The sequence below is a fragment of the Poromitra crassiceps genome (genome assembly GCF_964638095.1).
Source record: "Poromitra crassiceps genome assembly, chromosome: 9".
Lineage (NCBI taxonomy): Eukaryota > Metazoa > Chordata > Actinopteri > Beryciformes > Melamphaidae > Poromitra > Poromitra crassiceps.
The window spans coordinates 10901938-10910150 of NC_139630.1; the positions used below are offsets into that span (position 1 = coordinate 10901938).

General features: G+C 41.6%; 1 protein-coding gene across 1 annotated transcript; it reads right to left on the reverse strand.

Annotated features, from left to right (window-relative positions):
* Window positions 1–2192: 2192 nt before the first annotated feature.
* LOC310782163 (E3 SUMO-protein ligase ZBED1-like) lies at window positions 2193–4159 on the reverse strand (the record flags this gene model as incomplete). The annotated part of the gene is made up of 2 exons (XM_083642853.1): window positions 2193–2927; window positions 3395–4159. 2 exons carry the CDS (start codon window positions 4157–4159, stop codon window positions 2193–2195), a joined length of 1500 nt encoding a protein of 499 aa, XP_083498979.1.
* Between the last annotated feature and the right edge of the window lie 4054 nt (window positions 4160–8213).

Sequence of the window (8213 nt, forward strand, 5' to 3'; positions counted from 1 at the left end):
TTAGTCTTCCACCTAGGTTTTGTTTCAAAAGAGGTAACAACATAAGGGACTCTGTAGTCAGGTCCATGTATAGAGCACCGAGCAGCTCCAGTTGGCTTGATAAGTGGCAATTTTCGCTGTGGAAGATGCACACACTGTTCCAATACCACTAACACAAAGGTCTTTTTTCATCCTCAGACCGGACAGGAGTATAAAATAAAAAGTATTATTAATTGTAACACCACCCACGTTATTTATTTATTGAAGTGTCCTTGCGGCATGGTTTATGTTGGTCAGACTAAACGCAATTTAAAGTTGCGCATAGCAGAACATAAAGCAGCCATCAGGAATGGCAATATGGATTACGCCATAGCAAGGCACTATAGCGATCAAGGCCATGGCTCAGCGGCCACCCTTAAATTTGTTGGCATTGAGAGAGTCTCCCTCCCATCTAGAGGGGGGGACATGAAAAAACTCTTGTTACAGAGAGAGTCCTATTGGATTTTCACGTTGAACTCAATGGAGCCTCATGGTTTGAATGAGAGCTTAGAATTAAATTCTTTCTTATAACGTGGGCGGTGTATTTATCTATTTTTTCTATATGCATATATATATATTTGATGGTCCACATATATATCTCTTTTAATATATATGTATAAATTTATTGGTCCACACATATATATTGAAATGCTTTTTACTTTTCTATTATAGCCTACTTTATGGCTTAACATGTATTGTATTTTGACTGACTCCCTGGTGTGGATGTTTTCTCCTCACTTTAGACCTCTCGTCTCTTATCATTGTGTGAATTTATATATCTAAGACAACTTTGAAGCATTAGTCTTCAATCTTTATTATTAGTGTGTCTTAACTTGTTTTTTTACAATAATGTGTATGTATAAAATATGATGTTTTGTAATCTAAATGCCTTTAATACTGGTAGAGATTGTGCACCGTTCAAGACTCTGTCCTGTTCCTTTTAGAACTGATTGACTGATTGATTTATGCGTTCAGAGGCGGGCCGTTCTATCACACGGCCCTACAAAGGTGTGTGTAATCACTCATTTTCATGAATGAACCTGATGAAGCATCTGCGAATGCGAAACGCGTTGTACCTGTGAGCTGTTGCAAATAAATGCCACGTGAAAAGTTGGTCCAAGTCTGAGGAGTTTGTGCGGTCCGCTGGACTCTTAGTCTAGTGTTTGTTTATTTCTTATTCAGTGTAATTTTTCTTGCTGTGACCAGCACCTCCCGCTCTGGATGTGCACGAGTGCTCTACTGTTGATATATATATATATATATTAGGGCTGTCAATCTCCCTCTATAATCAAATTCGAATTTCAGTGCTTTATACATTTTAATATTCGAATTATATTCGAATATTTTAATTAATTTTTAATTGAATTTAAAAAAAAAAAAAAATTTTTTTTTTTTGTCTGAGTGAATTGTTGTCTTCTCTTATGTTATGATTCTAAATATAGCTGAATCTTTGGGTTTGACCAAGTAAAACTTTTTCTAAGCATTTTACCAAATGTAGATGGAAAAGTAAATGGTGGATGAATATTCAAAATAATATTAGGCTTATCACAAATAGTCCAGCAATGATGTTTATTTAAGAAAACATTGTACAATGTACATACATTCATTGCATTAGAAAATAGGTCAAATAGGTTTGCCAAAACAACAATGAGCCATGAACAAAAAAAAATCTGTCACGTATTACACTTAAGAACAGGTTTACATTCAGTATAGCAGCTTCAACAGTCAACTTCAGTTAACAATGAATGAACATACCGTACATTTTAAGAGCTACAGGTAGGTTTACATCAGTATAGCAGCTTCAACAGTCAACTTCAGTTAGTTGTCAGAACTTGTCACTGTTCTAGTGTTCTTAGAAAAATAGCCAAACATTAAATAATAAATAACAAACATAAATCAGTGCACTACTGCCACTTACTGTGCTCTGTGCTGAGTGTGCTGGCTCAACTGTAAACATAATTGTAGGTTTACATCAGTATAGCAGCTTCAACAGTCAACTTCAGTTAGTTGTCAGAACTTGTCACTGTTCTAGTGTTCTTAGAAAAATAGCCAAACATTAAATAATTACGGTAATAACAAACATAAATCAGTGCACTACTGCCACTTACTGTGCTCTGTGCTGAGTGTGCTGGCTCAACTGTAAACATAACTGTGCAATATTTGGTTGGTTGAATTTAAAGGTTGTTGGCCAAAAACACGAGGCGATCCACATTTTCTGGATCTAGTGCGGCGCGTTTTTTATTGACTATAATCCCAGCCGTGGAGAAAACCCGTTCTGCCCTAACCGAGGTGCCCGGGATGCTCAAGTAGCGACGTGCCAGCTGGGCAAGGTGGGGGTAGATTGATCGTGACATCTTCCACCACAACAATGGGTTGCTGTCGGTGGGAAGTGGGGTCTCACTATCATACATCATCATTTCTTGCTGTAGCACAGCATCAACAGCTCTGACATCATCTGCAGCTGCGCCTTCGCGATAAACATCCACAAAGAGGTTTCCCATGGCACCAATAGCACTTTTCTCCTGGTGCTGCCGCCCTGGAACCACCATGGCAGCTTCCTCCTCCACGCCTTCTCCCTTCTCCGCTGCAATCAGTATCAGCTCCCTCTTCACTCTGTCACGTACCTCCTGCCGTTGCTCTAGTCCCAAATGGATGAGACGATGGAAACGCGGGTCGAGGTAACTTGCAGTGTTAAGCAGCATGAAGGCATCTTTGTCATCACCATAGCGCTTCTTGAGGTCTGATGACATCTTTGATTTCATCTCATTGAGGGCTGCCGGACCCCCCGGGGATGGCTGGAGTTGTGACAGAAGCACAAACTTCAGGGGAAGGACGGCTGATGCTGTTGGGTATCGGTCAGTTGATAATGCCTCTGTGGCCATTTTGAAGGGTTTCAGCACGGCTCTCACCTGTGTAAAAAAAAAAACATTACATTACAATTTCATTATGTCATTCAGCAGATGCTTTTGTCCAGAGACCTACAATATCACAAATTTGTCAACACAATAGAGAAGTCAACTATGCAACACAATCTAAGACTACAACCTACAACCTTTTGAAATGAATAGAGTAGCACTTGTAGAGTAGTTTAGTTTGAGAAGATTTTTTTAATAAGTGAGAGAAATAAGTAAATTGGGCCCAGATGAAGCCTGAAAAGTTGTTACGTTTTATTTTTATTTTTATTTCATTTATTTTTCTTAATGTTTGTGTGCAGTTGACATGGTGGGATTCTCAATTTGGAGTGAAACTACTCAGTTGCTCCCAAACATATATTACTTATATCAGGCTGTTTATTGTAAACATGGATTAATTTGGATGCCAAAGCTGAGTTTATAAAGTTTATAATAGCTCTTGACCTTTCTACATTATGACTCACCTTTTCCATAAGGCTCCACTCACTGGTGCTCAACTCAAGATGACTGAGTTTCTTCTCCATGATGACTGCTGCGACCGGAGCTTGCAGCTGAGCTGCCCGACAAATCATATCGTATGTGCTGTTCCAGCGGGTAGCACAGTCGTTGATAAGCTTCGCTGGTTTCACATCGTTTGGAAGAAGTTGCTTCTGCTTGGCCTCCAAGACGTAGTTGTCGGTAGTTGACTTGTTGAAATGCAGTGCTGTGGCTTTCAGTCTGCTGATCGGAATTTCAATTGCTCGCACCGATAGTCCTTTCCTCACAGCTAGGTTAATAGTGTGAGCCATGCACGGAACATTGACAACTTGCATGTGCCTCTCAATGGCGTTGATGTAATTAGCCGCGTTGTCTGTGGTGACGGCGAGAACTGATTCACGGCTCACATTGTACTCAGCAAGTATGTTGTCGATGCACTCTGCAACGTTTTCAGCAGTGTGGCTTTTCTGAGCTTCGGCTGTTTTGAGAATAACGTCTTTCATTTCCCATTCCTCGGTTATGAAGTGTGCGGTGACTGTCACATAGGCATCCGTGGCTAGTGAGGTCCATCCATCTGTGGTCAAGGCGATCTTTTCTTCACCCACCATTTTTCTGATGTTGTCTTTAGTGGCATCATACAGTTTCACAACTCTGTCGCTGATTGTACTGCGGGAAGGAACCGTGTATCTAGGCTCCAGCTCGTGGATGAAGGCTTGAAACCCGGACCCCTGTGTGATGTTAATCGGCCTCATGTCTTTGCAGATAAACCACGTCAGTTTGTCTGTAATCGCCTTTTGCCGATGAGATGGCAAGCCTCGGGATGAAGGAGAAAAAAAAGAGCTGATTCTGGGTTGTTTCAGCTGCGGTTCCTCTTCTCCCTCAGCTAGTTTACCAGGGTGGAAAGTTAGGAGGTGAGTCCTCAAGTTGCTCGTGGTCGAGTGGTACGTCATTTGGATCTTGCATATTCTGCAGACTGCTTTGTCTTTACTTGTTATTTTGCCGTCCGTTGAGGGAAACCCGAAAAAAAGCCACACATCACTTTTTAAATGTTCTGGAGTTGTAATCTCCGCTTCAGGTGGTTCATCTGGTGTAACGTTATCCGCCATTTCTCTTCTTTCTCGTCTCACGTTTCGCTGGCTTTTGGGTAGGGCAACGGTGGCTTCTGGGTAGTGGAGTTCCTAACAGATACAGTCACTGCACAGTACGTGCACGACACACTACAACAACATGAATGCACTGCGGTGACTGCGCGCGCGAGTGCGCTTTCACCAGATTTAAAGAGATAGCACACACACTGGTCTCTCCTAATGGAGAGCCCGGGGACGCATAAAAAAAATATATATTTGTTTTAAAAAAAAATTAATAATCGAATTTCGTTCATAATTATTAAATTCGAATAATATTCGAATATCAAAATTCGTTTCAACAGCCCTAATATATATAGGCTCAAGTGAAGTAATCACAGCTGTGGTGTGTGTGTGCAGGGCCGTAACCAGGGATTTCTGGCCCCATGAAAGGATATCACATCGGGCCCACGGATGCCGCCATCCGAAGGGCGGCGGCGGAAAATTTTGGCCATTTGGGGCCCCTTTCAGTCAAGGGCCCTTGGAATCGTCCACACCCCCCCCCCCCCCCCCCCGGCTACGGCCCTGTGTCTGTGTGTGTGTTGTTGGGACTCATACAGATGTGTGAGATTATGTGCAAAATAAATCAGCATTGTTTTTCAGTGAAGTTCTCGTTTCAAGCTATTGTAGTATTCTACACTTGATCCGTGTGCTCCAGTGCCTTACTTTGGTTATCTGGATATCCTGCAAAATTGCCCTCTTCTGAGAGCATCGGACCAAACTGCTGGGCTGCTTGGGTGGAAGCGCACCTAATCTCATCCTGTAGCCTACAGTAAGTATTGCAAGTTTTATTAGATAACACTTGAACCACATTGAAATAATGAAATGTGTCCAAATATATAGTGCCTTTTTTATATACTGTGTGTATACTGACTCTGACCCCCCCCCCCCCCCCCCCCACTTCATATGACAACCTAGAACCTTACACTTATTCACACTGAGACACTGGCATCTCCAGCTGATTGAATAGCTGTCCCATCGCAAAAGAGCCAAGAGGAACTGAGACGAACTGAGAGGGCAATCCTCACTGACACATCACACCCTCTCAATACTGAATAGAGTTGTTACCACAAAGACAGAGGTACAGGGCATCGTCTCTGCAGACTTCCCGTGCCCAGAAATCTTTTATAACTTCCAGTATAGCCCTGCTGAAAAAACTCGGAAGACATAGTAATATCTAATCATTTTCTGAAACGAGAAATAAACTAACTCCTCTCTCCTCCTCCTTTACCTGCCAGGCAGCAGCTTGGAGATTTTGGACCAGTGGTTTCCCAGGCTTTGATGGGCCTCACAGATGGTGTTGTCCTCCTGGCTGGTCCAGCTGCCCAGTAGTAACAGGGCAGTCACGCACATCCAATACAATAAGGCAGGTGCAGGAACCAAAAACAAATGTGAATGTGAAAAGAGAGAAGGTCCGCACACTGATCGAGCTCCCATTGACCTTTTATTTAGCCATCCAGCAAGACAGAGTGATGTTTGGAGCACACACGCTCTTCCTCAGACCGGTCCAGCAGCCCTTCATCAAAGCAGGGTTGAGCTGCTTTTGCCAGCGGTTCCGGCACTGCCTCGGGTTACGGGTACCCAACTGCTTGGCTATGTCCACCCAGTGAGACTCTTCATTCCCCCACTGATCCATGAGCTCCATCAGCTGCATCACAGCACAGCACATTAGATTACACTAAATGCCATCTAGAAAAAATGTGTGTAACCTATGTGGTGTATAGATATGATGTAGCATATGACTGTGATGATGCTATATCAAGCCCTTTGAGACATGCATGTGAGATAAGGGGCTATAAACAGAACTGAAATATATCTCAGTATGTTCTACAAAATGTTCAGCTATAAGTCAAAGCCACATGTGAGAAGTCACAAGCACTTTTTTATTATTATTAAAACAAGACTGTGATCAAAATAAAATGCAAAGACATTTATTGGTGCTTTCACAATATATTGACACAATGAGATTTTTGCTCAATAATCTTCAGTAATGTTGATGTAATGACTGTAATGACTAAGTGGGTAAAGGCAAATAATAGAAGAGTTAGAACAGTCTGTCACGTTCACTGTAATGCAGGAAAAGACAACACTTATGCCATATCACCATATACAATATAATATTGATATATTGCCCAGCCCTAGATTATAGCTTCATAAATGTCAAAGTTGACACAACAGTGATGTGAATATTAGGGGCTTGAGGTGAGGTGAGCTGTGCTTTTACCATCTCATCCTCCTGCTTGGTCCAGCGGTGTTTCACCTCATTTGGATGAAGGGGCTCAAGACACTTCCTCTGACTCTCCGCCTCTGACCTCACATCCTAAAAGGAAGCAGGAAGCATAGACCGTATAAATATATGGACGTAGCTATCATGGCGTCACCCATTGGTTTTTGGACTTATGTATAACTAAGAATCGAGCGCGTGTAGCATGTTTTTTTCTGTTGTCAGTTTTGTTTTATTCTGTTTTGAAAATAGAAGATATGGAGATACCCGTTTCTTCTGAACATTATTTGTAATGTATTATGCATCTCTAATAATACAAATACCTTTGAAAAAAAAGTCACTCTACCAGGAAGAAGAAAAAGGCGAGATGAGGCAATTGAGCAAAAGAGCCAAGTAGTGGTGATTAAATTCTCCAAACGGCTTTTCACTTTTACAGACACAAACACCAACCTGTTGTTTTAGCTGAACGGCCTTCCTTCTTTCCAAGTCAGAGGTAGAACAGTCGTCTGCCTTCCGCTTAAGCCCCTTTTTCATCTGAATATAAAGAAAAAGACTTGTTTGTTTCTGCTCCAACCAGCACATTCCACCACACACAGTGTCACTATAGCCCCTTTGCCATTTCATGCTCCCCCCTAACTCTTGTTACCAGCAACTGCAAAAAAATGGCCCCACTGTGTGGTGAGCACACCTTCGCCTTCAAGAGACAAGGTCAGGCCAACAGCAAAGAGTGAGACACTTCATGACTCTATACTACCTACTTTTTGGGTGTTTTTTGGGGGGTTGCGGGTCAAAAAGGTTGAGAACCACTGCTATATACTACCTTCACTATCTACTGTATATCATTTGTCCTGGTGTGGATAATGTTTCAAATCAAGTTTTTATTTTATTTTTATGATTAATATCTTTAATGAGAGGCAAAGAAACAAAACATTTGAACACAATATGCCTGTGGTATATACATACCGTACATACAAATAAGCCAGGTAACGCTTTAGAATACAGCCCGCAAATAAGCATGTAGTTAGAGTATAACAACGGGGTTTAGGGCTGTAGTTATAGTCTAACTACGGGGTTTAAGGAGTGAATTATAAGATCTGTACTTATAGTCTAACTACGGGGTTAAAGGAGTGTAGTTATAACAACACAGTCTCACAGAAAATTGTATAATACCAACGATATGGACCAACGTTGCTATTTTACAATTTCGGCTCGAAAATTGTAAAATAGTAACGTTCTGAGATTTTAGGGTTAGGATTAGAGTAGGGGGAGGGGTTAGAAACAGAAAATCTCCGTAAAACACGCCCAAACCACGCCCACCGCTGTAGACACATACGTTACCATTTTACAATTTCTTAGCCGAAATTGTAAAATACCAACGTTTGTCCACAAACGTTGCTATTTTACAATTTTTTTGGAGATCGGGTTGAGTTATAATCTAACAACGGGGTTTAAGGAGTG